This window comes from Panthera onca, chromosome D2 (assembly GCF_046562875.1).
Source record: "Panthera onca isolate mPanOnc1 chromosome D2, mPanOnc1 haplotype 2, whole genome shotgun sequence".
Classification (NCBI taxonomy): Eukaryota; Metazoa; Chordata; class Mammalia; order Carnivora; family Felidae; genus Panthera; species Panthera onca.
Genome location: NC_138349.1, coordinates 5,155,257 through 5,177,704, shown reverse-complemented (window position 1 = coordinate 5,177,704; position 22,448 = coordinate 5,155,257). Strand labels below are relative to the sequence as shown.

General features: G+C 53.0%; 1 protein-coding gene across 2 annotated transcripts in view; it reads left to right on the top strand.

Annotated features, from left to right (window-relative positions):
• DOCK1 (dedicator of cytokinesis 1) overlaps positions 1–5,708 on the top strand; it is a 525,518-nt gene extending 519,810 nt beyond the window's left edge. For both annotated transcript variants that reach the window (XM_078434961.2, XM_078434960.2), the window contains exons 51-52: positions 404–564; positions 4,517–5,708. In XM_078434961.2, coding sequence (XP_078291087.2) covers positions 404–564; positions 4,517–4,612 — 257 coding nt within the window. In that variant the 3' untranslated portion in view covers positions 4,613–5,708. The remainder of the gene's footprint in view (positions 1–403; positions 565–4,516) is intronic.
• Positions 5,709–22,448: the final 16,740 nt, after the last annotated feature.

The window sequence follows — 22,448 nt, the reverse complement described above, 5'->3', positions numbered from 1 at the left end:
GAGGGGGGTCCCCCCCTTCATCTTCTCTACCCCTCCCAGCTCTCTTCTCTCCCCAGTCGACATGCACGTTTCTGCCTCCCCTTTCCCTGGAGAGAAGGTGAAGCAGCCACATGGATGCTCTGGCTCAGCGGGGACATTTGATTCTTCTTTTTTTAAAAATGTTAATGTTTATTTTTGAGAGAAGAAGACACAGACAGAGTGTGAGTAGGGGAGGGGCAGAGAGAAAGAGGGAGACACAGAATCGGAGGCAGGCTCCAGGCTCTGAGCTGTCAGTACAGAGCCCAATGCAGGGCTCAGACTCACGAACTGCGAGATCATGACCTGAGCCGAAGTCAGACGCTCAACCGACTGAGCCACCCAGGCGCCCCAGGACGTTTGATTCTAAATCGATTCGGTTTTCCAGGTTTGGAGCTGAACGGCATGACCGGCGTGACTGGGATGGACACGGCCGAGGTCCCGCCCCCCCTGCCTCTCAAGGGCAGCATGGCAGATTATGGGAACTTGATGGAAAACCAGGATCTGATCAGCTCGCCGACGCCCCCGCCCCCTCCTCCTCACCAGAGGGTAAGTCGGCCCGGAACCTGAAATGTGGGGTTTTTAAAATCATTCCCTCCACAAAATAGAAATCCCTCCTTCCTGAGATTAGCACGCGTGCTTTGGGCCAGCATTTGGTCTTGAGAAGTCAAAGCGGTGGGCAGTCCGCCCACGCGATCTTGGTTCTGTGTCATCCATCACTGCAGAGGGACACGCTTCCAGATGTGGGTCTCAGAGCAAGGGAAAGGGGGAGAGGATCCCGACGGGGTCAACGGGCCAGGCTCGTGACCTCGGAGGTCTTCTGCTTGAGGTGCAGTCGTGCAAATTCGATTCTGGAAAGCAGCTTTTCTGTGAGATGGTTTACGTGACTTTTAAAAGAAGCGGGTCCTGTATGGGGCTGGGCTCCCACCGGATGCCAGCCTGGCCCTCAAGAAGCCCTGAGCCCGACAACAGAGTCTTAAAAAACCATTTGAACCAGTCCCTCTGTTACCAGTTGACAGTTCTGGAAACACTCCTTGGAGAGCCAGCCCCCATTCCTGTCCTGGGTCGCTGTCCTGGCTCCTCTGTTTGCTCTCGGGCGGCTGCAGGCAGAGGTCAGCGTGCCCACAGGGGTCAGCATGCACATGGGGGTCAGCGTGCACACGGGGGTCAGCGTGCACACGGGGTTCGGCGTGCACACGGGGGTCGGCGTGCCCACGGGGGTCGGCGTGCACACGGGGGTCGGCATGCACACGGGGGTCAACGTGCACACGGGGTTCGGCGTGCACACGGGGTTCGGCGTGCCCACGGGGGTCGGCGTGCACACGGGGGTCGGCGTGCACACGGGAGTCGGCGTGCACACGGGGGTCAGCGGGCACACAGTGGATCACCAGTGGACTGACCCCGAAGCCCCAGGAGATCTGTTTCCAGGTTCCTCCCTTCCGCGGCCACATTATTCATAGCTTTATACATTTAAATCGCTGCAGAGTGAAAAGTAAAACATTCCCGTGCACACGGGCAGCGGGTCAGCAAAGTCATGACATGGCAACAGAGCTCCCGTCAAACACTGAAGACGTGAGGTTTTTAATATGACTGCAGGTTTCTCCTAACAGCTACGCACATTTTTCCCCCTTAAAAATCAATACAAATCCTATGTACCCGCTTTTTCTTTCTTTTTCTTTCTCTTTCTTTTTTTCTTTCTTTCTTCCTTTCTTTCTTTCATGGGTACTTTTTTATGGAGTGCTCTGCAAGTTTATTTTCTCTCTTCTCGTGAGAAAGCACAAGAGAGAAGGAATTTATTTACAGTACCCGTACTTGATTATTCCTCTTATATAAAAAAACAAAAACAAAAACAAAAAAAAAAACACCAGAAGTGGGGCTTCATCTTTGATGCTGAGGCGATGACTGGCCTCCTGAAGCCACAGTGCCTTTCCGGTCGGCCCTCTGTCCTGTCCCCAGAGATGCCACAGGGAGGGACTGGCCTCGGAGATGTGGCCACATTACCTATGATGGCTTTTCAGGAGGCCGGAATGGTTCATTGGAACCACGAAAACATGAGTCTGACCTTTTCCGCAGACTTTTAACTACAAGTTAGAAAGAAAGGAGGCACACGGGGTAGAGTGAGGACATTGACCGGCTGGGGTGTTGTTTTCCTAACAGCTTACTTAACCGATCCCACCTTTATTTTCATATCTTTATTTCATTGGAGAAGCAGGACCGTGCCCCAGTCTGTCCCTACACCGGCGACCTGGAAATTCTGAGCCTGGAAACACTACCACATCCATGTGGTTACAGATCAGTTCAGGGGCCACATTTTATCCCCGTTTTGTCGCTGCATCATGTGGGGTGACCGACGCCACACTGATGCCACGTGCTGCCGGGTCGGGAAGGAACACGTGTGCACCTCGGCTCCCTTTCTGAACGGGTGGCGGATTCAATGAGACTAAGAACCCAGGTCTCTTTGCCGTTTGCTTCCTGTGCGATTTACCTGCAGCAGAGGTGCAGTGATGTGCCCGTGGAGCAGTGTCATCATCGATTGGAAGCGGTGGCGTTTCGAGGCCGCTTCCCTCCGTGCCGGCCCTGCGGGCTGTTGTAGGATAAGGATCACTCGTCTGCCCTGGGGGGTGATCGATACCTCCTGTCACTGTCATTGATCCGCCCCGGGCTCGTAGTCAACCCTGATACCGGCTTTGCCACTTTAAGCCGTCGTTTCTTTGAAAATGGCTCTCACAAGCAGTGATCTGAGCTATCGTCTCGCTGAACACTGATAAACCCACCGTCTTCCCATTTGGCACAAAGGGCATTTGCAGCGTCTCGCTTGTGTCCTGCTGTGTCAGCCTGGCCCTCGAGGGCTCGCCCTGCCCTGTCCCTGTGCCTTTCACAAGTACCTAAGCACCCCGGTCATCGCGTCCCTTAAATAGGCGTCTGCTTTTTTTTAACTGTGCTTAATAACCTTAAGAAAACTTAAGCCTATTATTTTGCGTGACTTTTCTGTAACGCCTCAATGCCAGTCCCTGAGTTCTGTCTCTCCGTATTTATTCCCTTCTGCACGTGAAGCCCCAGGTCGTCTTGGTATTTACTTGTCTGTGAATCGGGAGGAAATCTGGGCAACGAGGAAGAGCCTACAGCACCACCGTTTTGTCCTTGAAACTCCTTCCCTCACGTCGGGCTAAATGTGAGCCTCCACCGAGAGGCTGCTAAAAACTCCGCTCCGACCTTTCCTTAGATGCTAGCGTTCTGCGATCTCATCCTGGTTCGTTCTGCCCCCCACATGTCTGCTCCTGTATTCATCCGTTCATTCACTCATTCATTCATGTGTCCGCTCATTCACATCCTTGTGTGCTCAGCACCTGTTACAGACCATGGCCTGTGTGGCAGGCGTCCGTGGCGGTCATGAGGTCACGAGGGTGCCAAGAGCAAGGGGGCAACGTCTGCCCTCCATCGTTCACGCCCTGACGGGAGGTTTGTCTATCACCTTTGCAACTATCAGTTCATTCGGAGGAATCCCAAGAGGCAAACAACAGCCCATGGACCAAATACGGCCGGCCGCCCTTTCTTTTTTTTTCTTTTTTTCTTTTTTAATGTTTATTTTATTTTTGAGAGACAGAGCGTGAGCAGGGGAGGGACAGAGAGAGAGGGAGACACGGAATCCGAAGCAGGCTCCAGGCTCCGAGGTGTCAGCGCAGAGCCTGACTCAGGGTTCGAACCCACCAACCTTGGGATCATGACCCGAGCCGAAGTCGGACGCTTAACCGACTGAGCCACCCAGGCGCCCCTGGCCACCCTTTTCTTTTTGTAAATTATTTTATTGAGGCACAGCTGCCCCCATTCTGTAAATAATGTGGTTCCCTCGTGAAGACTTCAAACATGCCCCTAACGTTGTTCATCCCACTCCATTTGCAGTGTGGGAAGAGATTAGACAAAAAGCTGCCTTTAAACGGGTCACTTGGGCAGTGGCCACAGGTATCCGGCCGACCCTCTCTCATGCGGCCTTTCTAGTTCCAAGAGCAAGGAAGGGCTCCTTGCCCAGCCCCGGAGAACATCTCCGAGGGCTTGTGTGGACCCTGGACGGTTTAGGGGCCTCGTCGGGCACACGAGAGGGGACCCGCAGGTCCTCGTCCAGGAGCGCTCAGCTGTGACAGCACCAGGCCGCCTGGGTGGCCCTGGTTCTGCTTTGCCCTTAAGCATTTAAACTGTCCAGTCCTGAAACCAGTCCCTCTCCAGGGGCCCCTGGATCAACGCGCAGAGCAGCGGTTTCCCTTCTCAGTGGCCGTGTGGCCTTCTGAAGGGCTTTGTGAAAAGCAGTTAATCAGCGATGCCAGAAAGGCCCCGTGTGCGGCAGACCTCCCAGCCCCGGGTCACGCAGAGAGGGCCGTCCCCACCCAGGGTGCAGAGTCGCTTCCCCTCCCTGCCGCTGCCCCGGGTCAGCCCATCCCCCACCCCCACCCCCCACCCCCCCAGAGCATGAGTAACGTGGCACCTGCCGTGTTTCCGTGTCTTCTAGCACGCACCGCCTCCGCTGCCCAGCAAGACGCCACCCCCGCCCCCCCCAAAGACCACGCGCAAGCAGACGTCCGTGGACTCTGGCATCGTGCAGTGAAGACAGCGGGACCGCACGGAGAGCACCGGCCGCCGTCCCGTCCCTCCCTCCGCGTCTTCTCCCGCGTCTGGTGTTTACCTCATTAGGCCTGTGATGTCTGATAAGTAGTGCAATTGCTCGTCCTGGAAAGGAGTTCGTTTCCAGCCATGGCGTGGGTGGCCGTTAGCTTCGGGGAGCAAGGCGGATGTGGGTCTGGACCGTACTGTGGTGTTGATCAAAACTGGGGGCTTCTGACTGTGTCTGTCTCGAGAGAGCCGAAGTCTTGCCCAGAAGCCCTCCCTTTGTGCCAAATGACACATTAGCGAAGAACTCGGCTGACCTGGGTTTTGTGCAGTAGGAGAGGTTAGGCCACCACCCACGAGACCGAGTAGTAACTGAATCCTACTCTTCTCCCGAGGCCGAACCCCAGCTTACTCCCGAAGGGTGTTTTATCAACCCTCCTCCTGCGGGTGTGATTTTGCGGTCAAGTGTATCTTCAACCTATATCAGGCAGTTAAGGTCAACTCTTTCAGGGAACTTCCTGATTTCCTTTGGTATAATTTAAAATAGGATATTTCTCAGCTACTGAACAGTTACTAATTTATGGAGTAGGAACACCATTAAAAATACTGGATCAGGTGGGAAAGTAAATACAAGTATAGGAAGATACGTTTTCTTTCTTTTTTAAAAAAGAATGCCTATAGCACAGAGATGGCTTTAACCGGGTGAATTCTTTCTGTCGTCATTCTGTACAGAAGTTTGTATATACGATGGTTCTTAGAACGTAAGGTTTAATGTTTTTGGTCCTTCCGTTTATTGTCATAGGCGTCCGCAAATGAATCTCTATATGTGTTCTTAATTTTTAACTGCTGAAAGTGAAAAAAAAATACACAAATTAAGCTTTGTTGATTTTTTTTTTTCTAAGCTCCAAAGTCTTGAAAATGTTGGTGGACAATGATTAAGAAAAACAAACAAACAAACCCAACTAACTTTGTATAACCTAATATTTTTATTCTGTCATCTATATTTTTTTATCCACTATAATCATAATACTCTTCTAGTAGGCTCAAAAGTTATTCATTGACAACAAAAAAAATAAAATGCCATTTAAAAAAGACTCACAGTGTCTAAATACTATGTTTTTATCCCTTGATGTAAAAAAAAAAATATGTATATAAATGCCATTGGTTTTTTTTTTTCTTTTTAAAATATTTTTTAATGTTTACTTATTTTTGAGAGCGCGAGTGCGAGGCGGGGAGGAGCAGAGAGAGAGAGAGAGACAGAATCCAAAGCAGGCTCCAGGCTTCCAGCTGTCGGCACAGAGCCCGACGCGGGGCTCGAACCCACGAGCCGTGAGATCATGACCTGAGCTGAAGTCGGACGCTCAACCGACTGAGCGCCCCTCTTCTTCTTTCTTAAAGAGCTTTGTGAGCCACATTGATATATGTGCTCATCTTCCTTAATGACCACTGTTGAGCTGTCTTCAGTTTGGGGCCCAGGTAGACAGCACCTGTGTCCCTTGTGCCTGCACAACCTTAGGGACAGAGCAGAGCAGAGCCTGGCACCTGCTGACACTTTCTCCCCTCAGCCCAGCCAGGCTCTCTGGCCGCACATCATTTCTGCCCCTTGTAGACTTTCAGCTGCCAACTTGAGAGAGGGTTTTGTTTAGTGGGATGTGTCATTCAACATCAGACTGCAGAGCTCTGTCTGGATCTTGGGAGGTAAGAAACAAAGAAGGCACTGGGGTCCTCTTTTCCACGTAAAGCACATTTGCCTGTGTTCCTTCCAGACATGTCCCTGTTTAAATCACAAGGACGTGCCTCTCTGCTCCATGAACCAGACCTCAGAGACATCTGCTGCAGAACCCTAGAGCCTCAGTGGACCCGTCACTCTCACTTGATCACTGCCCCCCAGTTTATTTGTCCTTGTTCCAAGTATGCAGTCCACCCCCAGGAAATGTTAGACACATGTGAACATAGAATTTTTTGTCTTTGTGAATTCCTGCTCTTGAACTGAGATAAATATTCATCCTCCGTTGTGTATATTGGAAACCACATGTCATCCAAGGTCCTAAAATAAGTGTATTGGCATACCAGCCTGGGACAGGAGAGCACAGGAGAGGCCAGCCCCCGCGAGGCGGGGAATTGTCGAACAGCCCGCATTTCACGATGCATAAGCTGTTGCCCAAAATTGTAAAAATAGTTCCCGGCCCTACAAAAAATATTCTTCTTCTAGAATGACATCTGGTTGCTAGTTCTCGCCCTGCACAACCTCCTCCAGAAAGTCTTCCCAGATAATTCCCAGACTCCACACTTCAGGGGAAGCCCCCTTCCCCTGACAGATGCCCCCAACTGCTGTGAATCCCACACTGGTGTCCAGAGCTAGAAAACACGTAGCACAAAATGTCTTCGTCACGTAAGTCAAGGGCTGGACTGCAGAACCACAGCTGAGGAACTGACGTTTGTGTTATCAAGTCTCATCTCGAGAGACTCCTCTGGAGTGAGGTCTGGGGGGACAGCTTGCCCATACAGATGCAATGATATATTTTCTTTTCTCCGAAAAAAACGTTCCTGAACCTTTCTTTCCTCATTGCCTTCCAAGGAAGCTTTTTAGGTTCCCCCATCAAGAAATGTTAATCATTTCCCCATCAAGAAATTTTAACAGTACAGATATGCTGTGTATGTACTCATGTATGCTGTTTATATCTATGCTTTTTACGTGAACAAAGTAAGATTTTTTTTTAGTCCCCTCACCACCAATGTTCACCCTCTAAAGGGTGATATTGCCTCATGGAGAATGCGTGCTCTAAAACAGGAATGGTGAGGATCTTCTGTTCTATTTTTGCTTTGGGTGCCAGGAAGCTCAAAGCCAAATTTAGCTCCCACACATTCAGCTACACTTTGGTTTTATTCTTCTGCCTTCCAAAGTGCTTTCCAGTCTATTGCAAATCCAGCTTTAGTTAACCCTATTTAACTTTATTTTATTTTTGACTACCCAGTTTAATATGTCTTTTCCTCAAATCTTTATTAAAAGGTTTTTTTTTTTGTTTTTTTGTTTTCCAATCTGCCTTTTCTGAATTTGTTAAACATCTGCTGTTCGGTGGGTGATGCCTCAGAAAAACCTACCAGGGAACCTGAGAACCGGTAGCGCTTTGCCCCCAACTAAACCCAAACTGGGGTTCCTCGTTTGTCTCCCTCCAACACAAAGAAGTCGCTACTCCATCCGGGTCCTGTGACGGCCTAAAGGCAGCTGTGCGGGCGTGACGGGAGCAGGGACTGCGTGGGGTGTGGTGTACAAAGCTCTTTCTGCTGATACCACGGGGTTAGTTCCACCCCAAGCAAAGACTTGTGATCATTCATCTGGTGTCAACCTGGCCAAGCCACAGCATCCAGTTAATCAAACACTAATCTAGCTATTTCTTTAAAGATATTTGGTGGGCTTGGTTAACACCCAACAGTCAGTTGACTTAAAGAAAATCACCCTGAATCATGTGAGTGGGCCCTGTCCAGTCAGTTGAAGTCCTTAAAAGCAAGAATTGTGGTTTCCTGGAGAAGAAATGCAGCCTCAAGACCAGAGTATGGGAACCTTGCCTGCATTTCCAGCCTGTGCTATGAATTTTTGACTTGCCAGCCCCCCAGAATCACATGCATCCCTTCCTTTAAATAAATCTCTCAATCTCCGTGCATACCTATCTCCTGTTGGTTCAGTTTCTGTGAAGAACCGTGATACAAGATTATAATGAGATATTCAAAACAAAACTATTCTCGCAAAAGAGAAGCAGTGGGCACAGCAAACTTTCTCTAGAAAAGTGATATTTTGACCGAGGTGACTTTAGAGTAGAGACACCTGGATAGATGCCCGGAGTCTAGAGACCCCAGACATTCCTCTTGGCCTCTCCAGTTAAGACTGTTCATCAGGGGCGCCTGGGTGGCTGAGTCGTTTAAGTGTCCAGCTCTCAATTTCAGCTCAGGTCATGATCTCACAGTTTGTGAGATCGAGCCCCACATCGGGCTCTGCTCTGACAGCGTGGAGCCTGCTTGGGATTCTGTCTCCTTCCCTCTCTCTCTCTCTCTTTCTGCCCCGCCCCGCTCATGCTCTCTCTTTCTCTTTCAAAATAAATAAACATTAAAAAACCAGTCTCTTCATCGGTCAAATGATAATAATACAAACTACTCGTATTGTCCTTTGTCTCCTGGGGCTGGAATGTCTGAATGGCTGCCTTCACGGGTCTGGCACTGGGGCTGGCTAGGCACCCTCTCTCCTTCTAAGTATCTGTCTCTGTGTCTGTCTCCCCTCTCAGACCCCCACCTTGGCCGTCTTTCATTCTCCGGGGCCGTTCCATTTGTAGGAGGCTACTTTTCGTGGCCAAGGTTCTCCATTGAAACTCTGAACAAAGCTGGTCGCCTCTGCTCAGCTGGTGTGGGAAGGTCAGGCGACAGTGCCCGTCCAGTCACACACCTTGGTTCCCCCTGAGTCTCGGCCCCTCCTGAGCTCCCGGCTGCCAGTTCTGCCGGACCCTGGACGGATCGGCTCTGGAGGTGGCCGGTTCTGGGAACGGCTTCCCACAGCTTCACCACTTCCTCTGCCCTTGTCTTCACTGCCTTGGCCACGTCTGCCTCCCTGCAGTATGTCCCCGAGTCCTCCAGCAATCACGGTGCCCCCCCTGCCCTGGGGAAGGGGTCCCACTCCCCCGTCCTGCATCGGGGCAGCACTTCCGCACCTCCCTGGTTTCCTGTCGTTTTGGTCACCTCTTGCCAACTATCCACCTGTTGCTGCTGGTGTTTATTTCCCGTATCGGGCAGTGCTGGGCTTCACGTGCTCTTTATCCCTTCTCTTACCTGGGGGTGCCCTCTTATAAAACGTTCGGAGGGTGTCTACAGCTACGGACCGGGTGCTTTGACAGACCCAGTCCTGTCCTCCGGGATCATCCCCGAGTCGGCTGAGGGAATGGACGAGCCAGTGGCAAAGTAGGCTTCAAAGGTGACAGGTGAGCACCGGGCACCGCAGAGCAGACTTGGGGGGGGGGGGTGCGGTGGAATGAGTGGAATTGAGCAGCCCAGGAGGGTTCTGTGAAGGCAGAGTGTTCCAGTAGAAGAAACAGCATGTGCAGCCTTCCAGTCTTGAGAGGGGAGACCCTGTACTCGGAAGGAACTTCCAGAAGACCAGCAGGCTGGGGCCAGCATGGAGGAGCAAGGAGGGAGGCCGGGGAGCTGGGCGACATCAGGATGGTGACGGCCAGTGCTTCCAGGCCACGTGAACACACGGGGCTTCATCCGTGCACCCCGGCCAGTGTTGAGGGCGGGGGGACCCACCCAGCCTCCGTGTCGTACTCTGTGAATGGAGCCCGGGGACGGTGGTGAAGAATGGGGGACCGGGCGGGAGTATGACGGGGCGTGGGAGCGGGGCTGATGAAAGCCAGTGTGGATGGTGTCAGCCAAGGCCGCGGTGTGTTTGAGGGGACTTGTCCTCAGAGCCCATCCTGGGCTGTGACGGCCTGGGCATATCAGGGACGATAAGCGCTCCAGGGAGCGTGGGTCCCGTATCCCCGGGGGACCGGCCCATAAAGGTGCCGCGTGTTCGACATCCCCTCATCCGGGGTGTCCTCACAACCCTCACCTGCACTTACAGGACAGGGTCTTTGGGAGACGCCATAGCTTTCCCTCCTTGGCTTTGATCGGCCTTCAGGTGGAGTCAGCAGCCTAAAGCAGCAGCTTTAGGACCATCTTGCCTCCGGGCACCCCGCCCCCATCACCAGTATCTTACCCGGTAGACGTGTTCCTCATCACAGACCACGCGGGTGGCACTGATTCCTTCTGGTTTTAATTTTATTTTTGTTTAATGCTTATTTATGTTTTGAGAGACAGAGTGTGGGGGGGGGGGGCGGGCGGAGAGAGAGGGAGACACAGAATCTGAAAGCGGGCTCCAGGCTCTGAGCTGTCAGCACAGAGCCCGACGAGGGGCTCGAACCCACGAACCCTGAGATCATGACCTGAGCTGAGGTCGGACGTTTAACCGACGGAGCCACCCAGGCGCCCCTCGCTGATTCCTTCTTAGGATAAATTTATGGAAGCATAAATGTCACTGCAGAAAAGATAAAGCTCCATTCGTCTTTCTCTTCTCTCCCCTTCCCTTCCTTCCTGAACAGTTTAGTCCTAAGGCAGGCACCCGTGCCGGAGAAGGGGCTGGGGAGCCATGGCTGTAGAGACCTGACCCATTTTCCCCTGGCTGAGGGGCGAGTGGGGGCATCGTCCCTGTGAAGGACTGAAGGGAGAGGGAGGGTGTGGCGGCAGCGTCTCCTAAAATGTATTCCATTCGATGAATCGGATGACCACGCTTCAGTGTGGCAGCGGGCCTTGGGTCTGTGCCACCATCAGAGTCTGTGATGGTCTCACTGGGGGTGAGCGGAGAGAGAGAGGTGCCCCCAGGAGGGGCCAACGAGCAGCCTGAGTCCCTCCAACCCCATGGGGCCAGATCAGGCAGGACCGTGGGGCTTTCTCCCATGCTGCCCTGACCTTGAGAGACGATGCTTGCGTCGGCCGGTGCCGGTGGCATCCTTCCTCCTACGCAAATCCTGACGGGTCATATCTATGGCACATGGCACCCAGCTGTGCCGAAGCGGCTATGGAAACCACCCGCGGAAACGGCCAGGAATCCAGAAGCCGCTCTGAAAGATGCTGGATTGTAGCGCCCTAACAATCAGCTGCTGATGCAAAAGTGCAGCAATTCGGGAGGTAAAAATAATCCATCTTGGAAGGGAATATTTCTGAATTGGCATACATTATCCTATTTAAAAATACTTGTGAACAGTTAATTTAGCATTATGAACACTTGCGTTGGAGAGGAGGGCGCTTAATACTGAATAAGGAGCTACCTGCCCAAGGCAGGGCTACTTTTACGCTCCTATATATTTTGGGTTGCTCCGCAGGGATCACAGACAACATCCATGGGCTCTCACTGCCTCGCGAAGGCTTTTTCACATGAAAAGTAAACTTTGGAAGGTGAAGCAATTACAATGCAAAAGCAACATCGGAATCATCCCTCGGCTTTTCAGAAACTTTAGGGGAATGAATGTTCTCCGGGACAAAGGAAGACCATATTCTTTCAGTCTTGGAGTGAAGAGGCTGTCGCCTGCCTCCAGAGGAGGCTCAGTTGGCAGCCTGGAGGCTGAGTGCGCAAAAGAGGCCGGTGGCTGCAGCTTTCCTTTCTTGGACCGTCCCTTGGATAACGCCGCCCCAGGGGAGAAACGCTGGGGAAAAACTTCGAGAGCGGAGGCAGGGGCGGTTCTGCCCTCCGTGCGGGGGATAAGAGACGGCTCTCCCGGAAGGACGGAGGACGGTCCGTGATCCGGGAGTCATCCCCGGCCAGCTGCCAGCAGCTCGGGGTTCGGGATGGGCCAGCAGAGATGGAACAGGACGTCCAGAGCCCGCCTCGTCTGCAAGGCAGCCTGGAACCTTCCACCCCGCGGTGCTTGGGAGGACCATCTCTAAGACGCTCCCGGTCCTCCTCCTGCTGAGTACTGCTGTCAGAAGAGAAGGAACTGTGGGCCCCACACTGGAACGGGCTCAGGTTTGGGAAGAACAGAAAACGAGTTCTAGCATTCTTGTCTCAGTAAAGACCCATACATAGAACTCATGTGACTCGAAGTCTCGCTTGCGAGATCTTTCACTTGTCAGGCCACTGAATGCGAGCCTGGCAGGTGCAAGGCGCTGGTCTGGGGCACAGAAGGGCCCTGCGATTTACCCACGTCACCCAGCTGGCTTTCTAATGGGTGACAGTTAAAAACACTCACTTTGGATTAGAAAGGGACAGTTCAGCAGGCATGTCTTCTATTTCTCTTAAGGCTCCAGACCTCCCCAAACTGTGTCAAGCAGAACTCAGTCCCCAAAATCGGCCGCACGTCTGCCACTTTATTGGGCCACTGTATTTTGCGCCACACAGGTGTGAGAAGAGCGCCCGCGGGGCTGCGCTTAAACGACCGTGGTATCAGCAGCCAGAGCTACGCTTCCCGAAGATGCCTGTTGCCGCTACAGTGCCTTACCAAACTGTGTGCACATTGGTTACTCAGAGTTATTATCCCACTAATAACGTGGGTAGTCATCTCGCGTCACCTCTCGTGGACAACCACGTTGAAACAGAGAAGACTGTGGCCTGTAGGTGTGGGTCTTCCCCAAGGCCGGGCACCGCTTCCCTTTGCCGAAAGGCGAGCCGGTCTTCCAAAAGAGTGGACTCCAAGAAACGAGATTTGGATAGAAAAGCGTAATTGAAACCAACGGTCTTGCAGAAACCCACTAAATTGAAGGGGAGAAGAGGAGCACCGGGTACGTTTTTGGAAAGTCCTACAACACAGTCTGAGAATACCCTGTCCCCGGCCCTGTCAGTCTCGGTCCTCAGCCCAACAGCAGCTGTGCCCTAACACTCTCTCCCTATTTCCAGGTCCCGCCACAACCCTCAGGGAAAGCCCACACCTTGCTGTTCCATTTGCTTCTCCGTGCGTATCTGCTTGGCATCGTGCTCGCTCTGGAAGTCTCCTGCTCCCTCTGGGTCTCAGCGCTTTGTGCGAAGGGTCCTGTGGGCCCCCCCGAAGCCCGCAGAGGCAGCCTGGCAATCGGAGCGCTTTCACAGTCGGGGGCGGGGGAACGTGAAAGGGCTGTGCGCTCCCCACTGCGGTTCCTGCCACGTGATTGTGGGACATATGGAGGCGGAGAAGGGGTGATGTCTCTGCGGAAGGCCCTCGGCATCCTGCTTTTCCCACCTGCTCCAAGGCCCCCTCCTGCCAGACGCGGCCCTCGTCCCCCTGGGCATCCCTCCCCTCTACTCGGGACAGGGGACCTTCTGCAAATCCCCAAGCTCCTGCTAGAGATGACAAGGGGCCACCTACCCGTTTCCATTGTGTGCCTTTTCCCCGTGTCCCTTCTTCTCAAAAATCCACCTGCTCCTTCCCCAGGGGTAGGGAACAGACTGGATGCAGGGAGATTCCATCCATATGCGCCGGCTTGGGTCACCAGTAGAAGTTCACCAAACCGGGGGACCCCTCCTTGCCGTTGTTCTGCCCTGTGTAAGAGCAGCAGGGAACAGTCGCCTTTGGCGGTCAGTTCTAGGAACACCCGACCTGGCAGGGAGTCCGTGGGGGCATTTAGAGTCCTGTTCCCTTTGGTTTACAGTTACCCCGGGGGGATCTGCTGCCCTGTACCTCCAGACTTGGAGAAAGCCTGAGCAGCTCCGGAGGAGCCCCTGGGGCATAAAAGCCAGGCGCCACGCAGCAAGCAGGTGGGTCCTGTCAGCTGCTCAGCAGCGCTGAGGTCACAGCTAGGTCCAGAGGCCGTGACAAGGCAGCAAGGCGGGCTGCGAGTGCCCTTGCACTTGGCGGTGGGGTGCGAGGCGCCATCACGAACCGGGAGCGAGCGGAGGGAGGAACGGGCCTTCCGCAGCCGCTGAGAGTCCGGCCAGGCTTTGCGGAGGTGAGAGACTCCCCGCACACCGGTGGCCCGAGCTGCTGGCGGCTGGAGGAGTTCAGGGTGTTGGCAGATGACGAAAAGCCAAGGGCCGCTGGCCATGGAGCCTGCTAGGGGGAGCTCCGGAAGGATGATGTGGGAGGAATGATCCGGAAGTGGCAACGAGGAGCCCAGAGGTCCGGTGCCCGTCCACCGCCAGCACGTGCCCCGAGGTACGGGCAAGTGATTTCCCTTCGAGAAGGTTGCAGGGGAGTCGGTGTGAGTCCAGGTTCGGGTTAAGGAAGGCGCAGGGGTGGAAGGAGGGCTTCAAGGAGCGGCTTGGGTGCAGGAGCGCGCGCGCACGGGGCTTCCAAGTGAGACAGCGGTTCCTGTTGTCACAGCCCAGCGCTCAGAGGGACACTGGCGGGAATCTGAGAAGAGAGAGGGGGCCGGGGAGGAGAGGAAGGACAGAACAGGAGGGGAGAAAAGGCCCGCGGTGCCCGAGTGATGGCTGCAGCTCTGCTTAGTTTGCCCACGCTGGGGAGGCTGCCGTCAATTTCACAGACGCGGGGAAGGAGCGGCCAGAGAGAGCACGAGAAGGCCAGCAAGTCCCGGTGGGTGTCCGTGGCGTGCCCAGACGTGCCTCCCCGACGAGGCTAATGCCCCCCGCCCCGCCCGCCCCGCCCCAAGCCTTGCTCCTCTGCCCGTAGATTTCTTTGGTGGGAAGGGAAACACCATCCGGAGACTGGGGAAAAGAAAAGTAGGAAAATCTGAACCAAACTTTAATCACGGCTTCTTGGTGACGCTTGGTAGTGGGCCAAGAAAATGATAGTGTCGGTGAATTATTATCATATATAAAATATAATAATAATAGTCATTTATTTTTATCGTCAGCCTTTTTGCTTTGCAGGATACTTTCATATTTACCATCTCATCAGACCTTCAAACGTCGCTTGTATCAGATAAAGGGAGGAACATGTCGGGACACCTGGGTGGCTCAGTCGGTTAAGCATCTGACTTTGGCTCAGGTCATGATCTCGCAGTCTGTGAGTTCGAGCCCCGTGTCGGGCTCTGGGCTGACAGCTCAGAGCCTGGAGCCTGCTTTGGATTCTGTGTCTCCCTCTCTCTCTCTCTATCCCTCCCCCGCTCATTCTCTCTCTCTCTCTCTCTCTCTCTCTCTCAAAAATAAATAAACATTAAAAAACAGTTTTTCTAATTAAAAAAAGGAGTAACATGTGTCCCTTCCATTTTATGGAGGCAGAACTGAGGCCTGAAGAGGCTGAGTGCATGTGGCTGCAGCAGAAGCAGCCTGGGGTTGATGCCCCAGAAGGTGACTGTCCCAACTGATCGGCACGGGCTCCCCCGGCAACGTTCATTGGTCCACAGGTGGACACGACGTGTAATGGTCACTACATTGACCCAGACGAGGAGAGAGATTTATTCTTTGTGCTTGGGGTAGACGTGAGAAAGAAGGTTTTTGTTCCCATTAAGACTCTGCGTGACCCCGCCGCATGGCTCTCGTGATCATGAGAACCGAGAGCCAACCCGAGCACGATGCCGGCAGTGAGATGACATGAGTCATGTGTACCAGTCACCCTGGCAGCCTGAGTAGCTTAACACCACGCACGTGCGATGGTCACTCCTGCTGCGTGACCCACCCAGAGCAGAAGGGGGACCCGCGCATCCCAGTTGTGTCCAGGAGGACAGAGGCTCTGTTTCCACACCAGCTGCCACGACTGTGACACAGCAGAAGAAAAGAACGTGATGAGGAGACCATGCCCTGGCTCCTAATGCCCCCTCCCAGGAGCGACCCGTGCTGTTCTGCTGACGTGTCCTCAGCCAAAGCAAGTCTCGGGGAGGTGGGGGAGTGGAATCCAACTGCATGCTGGGAAGGCAGAGGGCACAGAAATACGCGGTGAACACAGAGTAGAGAAGCAGAGAGAAGCCGGGTCCCTGATGGCATTACCGAGCGGCCATCCTCCTCCCTGTGCCTGGACCTGCCTCTGGACCAGAGGCTCCATAAAATAAGACTTTTGCTTATTCTTTGAGCTGAGTGTTTGTAGCATAGTAGGTAAGGTTAGTAAAGTCCTCTCTTTCCTTCCTGACTTCAGTGTTTTGAGCCTTCTCCCTTTCCTTATTGGTCCATTTTAGCTAAAGGCTTGTCAATTTTGCTGTTCTTCCCAAAGAACGAGCTTGTTTCATTCTTCTGCTCTCATCTCCCTTCCTCCCTCCCTCCCTCCCTTCCTTCCTTCATTCCTTCCTTCCTTCTTGTGGAAGTGACATCACATGCACGGAGTAGCTCTGTCCACGCTGGGCACAATGGATGGCAGCTGTCATAGTGATTATCTCCCTTTGGAGATCAACACCAGGGAGTAGGTGTTACAACGAACCCCGCTCTTCAGCGGAGCCAGCTGTGTCTGAGAAGGTTGTTTGCCAAGATCCTAGAGCTCGGTGGGGAAAATCTGGGACTCAAAGCTGGATCGAATTCCTAAGTCAGACTATTCAGGACCATGACTTGGTGTAGCACTGTGTCCTCATGCCTCACTTGTCTTTGTCAGGGGAGGAGCGTCCCTAAACCAGACGACAGCTTCCCCTGCAGATGGGCTCTGACGGGAGGCTGATGGGAGGGCAGCATCCTAATGGGCAACGCCTAGTACTACCGAGATTCCCACAGCACCTGCTGACCCATCATTATGTGTCTTCCCTGGGAACGGCTGCTTGTTCTTCAGGGTCACAGTTGCACTAAAGAAACAATTTTCCTCTTAGAACTGCCTTGCCTCCACTGCTCTTCTTTCTGCCTGACAAAGAGCATTAAGTGACTGGGCAGCATAACTGAAAGTGACTAGTCACCACGCAGTCGTGTGTGGGCGGGTGTCCTTTCTCAAGGAAGATGCTTGGGTGCAAGGGACGCACCTGTCTCTGCAGGATGTTGGGGGGTTGGCTGCAGGTCTTTTGTTCTCTGAGAAGGGACAAGCCTCTTCCAGGGCCACCGCCTCCCCGTGCTTGACCCAGGCCGGTAGACAAAGGTGTCTCTGGGGACTGGTGCAGTCCAACCCCCCTCGTCTTGAAAGCACTGAGTCTCTTATCGATGAATTTCCCATATTATCTCGGTAACTCCAGCGCTGCCTCATTGTTTTTACACACCAATGGGATAGAGGGAAACCGCCGGGGGCTTTCCTAACCCTCACCGAGTCATATTTTTCACCGGGATGTGGCCACCGTTCCCATTCACAGGCCACCATGCTGGGTGACGTTTTGCTCAGGGCACACGCGTTCCCCCGATGCATCAAAACAAGGCAAGAAATTTGGCACGAGTTCATGTTTCTGAACCCCAGAGCGACCCCTGCCCCGGCAAGAATTAGGACACCTCCACCCTAGGGTGTGGCTGGTGGGGGCTCTCGTGCTGCCTGCACAGAGTAAGCAGAATATTTCCGGAATGTTCAGCCATCTCCGCTCTACTTCCTCTGTGCTGCCATCCATTGCGCCCAGCACGGACAGAGGAGAGGACAGATGCTTTGAGCAGCAGCTGAAGACCCAGTGGATCCCTGGCACTCCCTGCTTAGCTCTTGGGAAACACTGCAGCCGCTCGTGCACCGTGACCTTGGGCATTCGAGAGCCCGAGTGAATGTGCGCGTGTGTACCTTTGTGCACTCGTGGGCAGGATGCTTTAGAAATCGCTGTGGGCAAATAGCTGTTAACATAGAAAGGCCGTTGGTTGAGCGCCCGCTTTATGTTTCTCAGCGCCCTAGACGTTATTCTCTACATTATTTCTCTACACTGTTAGACAAGGTTATCTCCGCTTGAGGGGAGGGGAAGCTCGGTGTGGACCTGGCGCTCCGATCCAGCTCTAACTGGCTTCAAGTGGGACCCTCCGCTCTAGCCACCCTCACCCTGCACCCCCATCCGGGGTGTTTCCAGGAGGTGATACAGATGTTCTCAACCCAAATGGGACCCAGTGGGGATTTCGGCCTCCCGCCCTCTCCCCGCAAGGCCCGGCCTTTACTCCCAGAGTCACACAGACAGACCTTTCATGAGCAGCAGCTCGAAGTGTAGGCAACACACAGCCTGCTCTCAGCGTGTGACAGCGGTGGGTTTGATCTGACCGGCTTACACGTGCTCGCTCCCGAGGCTGGGCCGGTGAGGGCTGGCTCTGTCTCCTGTGTGTGCACCCACCACGGCCCCGAATAAACTCGGTGTCTCAGGCCCTGCTTTTGGGGGGAATTTGGACTAAAACAGAGGCCGTGGGTCCGATGAATTAGAGGGTGAATGTAGAGGGCAGTCACAGGGGAGGGAAGAGTATAGGGGACCAAGGGCAGCCACGGCCGGTCGGGGGCAGGTGAGACCAGCGACGGCACAGGGCAGGACACAGGCACAGGACAGCACGCCAGTTGGCGACCTGAAGCACAGACTTTTGGAACCGCTCCTCCTGTGAGCTGGACCGGCCAGCAGCGAGGCCTTCGGTTTTCGCAAAAGGACCGAGCGAACCAGCCTGCTGAAACCAGCAAGGCGTCACGCAACGTGACAAACCGGCACACGGGGAGCAGCGGGGCCCTGACAGTCACGGCTGCTGTGTTCTGGGCGGAAGATGGGAGTCCCAGCTCAAGGCTTGGAGCTCATCCGTGTCCCTCCCTCTTCTGCATGTCGACATCGCCCTACTCCACGCCTCGCTCGTGGGGTCCCAACCTTACCCGGCATGCCTTTCTATCCTGCGTCTGTTAGTCCACACGCCCATCACCTCCAACCACAACACAAACGGAGCCTGACCCCCGGTCCAACCTGCCCCTGGACGATGGCTCGTTCCTTCTCCACTCTTGTTTCAAGCCCGCTTGAAGTTCCTCTGGCTCGGCTTCCAATCACTTTTAGCTTTCTTGGGCTCCCCTTAGCTCCTCATTCCCAGCTCTTTATACAGAAAGCACACAGCTGGTAATTGCTGAATGAGTTAAGCCACTGCACTAAGTTTCTAGAATAAAAAAGAAGCCAGCAGAATCCTGAGTCAAGAGCAATAAAAACAAAAACGAACAAACAAAAAAACCCTTCTAAAATAGATAATCTTTAATATATAGCTCTCTCCTGAGCATATCGACTTTGGAAACATCCAGCAGGCCTAACTTGCTGAACTTCTTATAACAAACTGTTAAGCTCCTCAGTAATGAATTCAAGAACCTAAAATCTGTATTGAGCCCTGCCCCGCTGTGACATTTTATGTGAGTCTTAACCAAGCAAGGGATGTACACTGGAAAGAGAGTCTGCTCCTCTGTTTTGGGTCTGGCACAAACTCATGGTCAACCCCACACATCCAGGGAAACACTGTGGACGTCATGGTCTAGAGCTTTTTCATCTGACAAACCGAGTTAAGGTCCAGCTCTGGGTCTTTCTCTGTCCACCCTGGAACCTGCTTGCTGGAGGGGGTCTTGCCTCAAGGTTTGAGCAGAGGATAGCTGGATACCCAGACCAGGCTGGGTGGAGCCCCGGGTGCAGGGCGTCCCTGACTGTCCTGATGACAGCCATCCTGGTCAATGTCGGCCAGGGTCCATTCATCTCAGCTTGTTTGATCTTGTGTGCACGGACTCCTTCTTCCCCTTTGAAGGTCTTCTGCGGGGCCCTGGACAGGTCTATCTCACTCTGGTCATACAGCAGGCATTTAAGAGGCCTGGTCCCCGAGTTAGGTTGCTCCTCAGGGGTGGTTTAGAATCCTTCAGGGAAAGCCACCCCCAGATGGGCTCAGCAAAGAGAAAGAACTCACCCCGTAGCCTGGATATGCTGCCACCGATGCACCAGCTGAGCCACACAAGCGGCAGAAGGGTTTCGTGGCATCCCGTCGTCTTCAGTCTTAAACCTGGCGCCTTCCCTCATAGCCCCCGAGACTTGCCTGGTCATTAAGTGCACCGTTTGCCCAACAGGAAAGCAGCGCTCTTAGGAAGTTTGGAAGCTGTGTCCTCAGCTGGTATGAATAGACCTAATCGCTGGGCTGCTCCAGAGTGTGTATCAGTCTTTTATTAGAGAACAGAGGGCACAAAGTTGCCAACTTTAGCCTCCAGGGGCAGTGTCTACCCATCAGAGTGGGCCAGGGGCTGGTCTGTCTTTATAGCCCCCCAGGACCTGGCTCTCTGCCCATAATGGATTCTTGGTCAAAATGTTGGATGAACGGGTGAATGGCTGAATGGTTCGAATAGTGTCCTTCAAAGTGGAAGATGTTGGAGAGGAGGAATCCTTCTGTGGAGATAGAAATGATGAGCAGAGTAGAAATACAGGCCTGAGTCAGAGGCTACACGGAAGGCCGTGGGAAGAACTTCCTGCTCTCTTCTCTGTTCTGGGAATCACTCCAACTTAGACCCAGAACTCTCCTCCTCAGTCCCCACAAACAAATAACCCAGGGCATGCCTTGCTACAGGGACTCCATTCCCTGGTCCGTGGCACCCCTGGACGCGGGGTGATGCTCCTTCCCAGGCCTCTCCCGCCCCAACACACCCAAGCACAGGAGCGAATCAAAGCACAGAGTTTCATTTGAGGATAGTGAGTACTTACTGAACCACTGTTTCCCCCCACTTTTTAATTCAAGCATAATTAACATACGGTGTTATATTAGTTTTAGGTATACAATAAAGTGACTCAACAACTCTCACATCCCTCAGTGCTCATCAAGACAAGTCAACTGGTTTTAAAGAGAAGCAACTTCTGCCTGCAGATGTGTTCCTGGAAATCCACATGTAAAGCAAGTCTGGATGAATCACAGCAAGTCTGGTCACAAGAAGTCTGGGAAATGAAGCATTATGAGGACCTCCCTCATGCTCAGTGACATGGCTCCATATATGTCCCTAGCTCGTTTCAATACAATAAGTCATTCATTGTAAAAGAAACCAAGAATTAAATTCTAAAAAAGAAGAATATAGGGGTGCCTGGATGGCTCAGTCGGTTGAGCGTCCGACTTCAGCCCAGGTCATGATCTCACAGCTTGTGAGTTCGAGCCCCGCATCAGGCTCTGTGCTGACGGCTCAGAGCCTGGAGCCTGCTTCAGATTCTGTATCTCCTCTCCTCTCTGCCCCTCCCCTGCTCATGCTCCGTCTCTCCTGTCTCAAAACTAAATAATCATTAAAAAAATATATTAAAAAAGAAGAATATAGATGAAAGGGCACATATCCCATGCCACTCCTTTGTAGAAGTATGTGGGGCTGGTTGCATGAGGCTGTGGAGGGAACCTCTGGAGAGCAAGGCTCTGGTAAAGGGTGGTGGTAATGCTGGAGATGGACACAGGGAGAGAGACGGAGAAGGGGGAGGGGAGAGGGGAGAGGGAGAGGAGGGGAGAGGGAAGGGCAGAGGGAAGGAGGATAGAGCCTAGGGGGAGGGGGAAGGGAAGGGGTGAGGGGAAGGTGGAGAGGAAGGGGGCCTCGGAGGGGGAAGGATGAAGGGAAGGGGAGGGGGAAGGAGAGGGGAGGGAAGGGGGAAGGGGGAGGCAGAGGGAAAGGAAGGAGAGGAGAGGGGAAGGGGGAGAGGGGGAGGGCAGGGGAGGGGCTAGAGGTGACGCAGCTAGGTCCGTAGGGAGCACCATTATTCATGGGAGACAGTGATGGAATCAAACACGATGGGCAGCCTTGCTCACTAACACCAGAGCTTGATGGCTTCAAAGACTCTTCCTTGGGTTCTGGAAGGCATCAAACATAACGTTACTCTCTCCACATTGATTCCAGAATAATGGTTATAGCGCAGTTTCAGTATTGCCCAAGGCATGCCTGATGGCTGCTGAACGTTTGAAGGAAAAAAAATCTGTCTTTTTAGAAATTTCACAGCGCAGATCCCTCCTGCTACTCTCCTCTTAACCTCTTTTCTTGGCTCTTATGACTAGCTTAGCCTGCTAAATGTATTTTCACTCATTTATTTTTCAAAATCAATTTTGAGATCATGGAGTCAATTTGTTAGGGGAGAAAAGATGTTCATTAATTTTCTAACATTGAATCATCATTTCGTTCCTGCAAGCACCTTCCTCGGTCGCGGAGGAATATTAATATTCATTTAATAAACGTGCAGATTCCATGTACTATTGTAGTCAGAATTTTTTATTTCATCTTTATACGTGAGATTCGCTTACGGTTTTGTTTTGGTGAACCGTGACCTGTTCGTTTCCACCTTTTGTTGGTGTTAGGACTCTCCGCGACTTCTTTATATTGTATCTGTTTGATGAGGCTGAACTAGGTTTTCCAAAAGTCTTTTCCTTGTGTGCTTTGAGCTAAGGTAAGCCACGAGATGTTTTTGTATAAGATTTGGAAAGCAGAAACGAAGCAGGTCAGGCAGGTATTCATGTGGCTCACACACATTGCCACTTCTCTGCTGACTCCCCTCGTTGGCATGGGACGGCAGCTGGGGCTGGCTCTCCTCTACCCTCCCCTGAATCCTCCCTTAGCTCCTGTGACTCCAGGGCCAGATGTGTGACT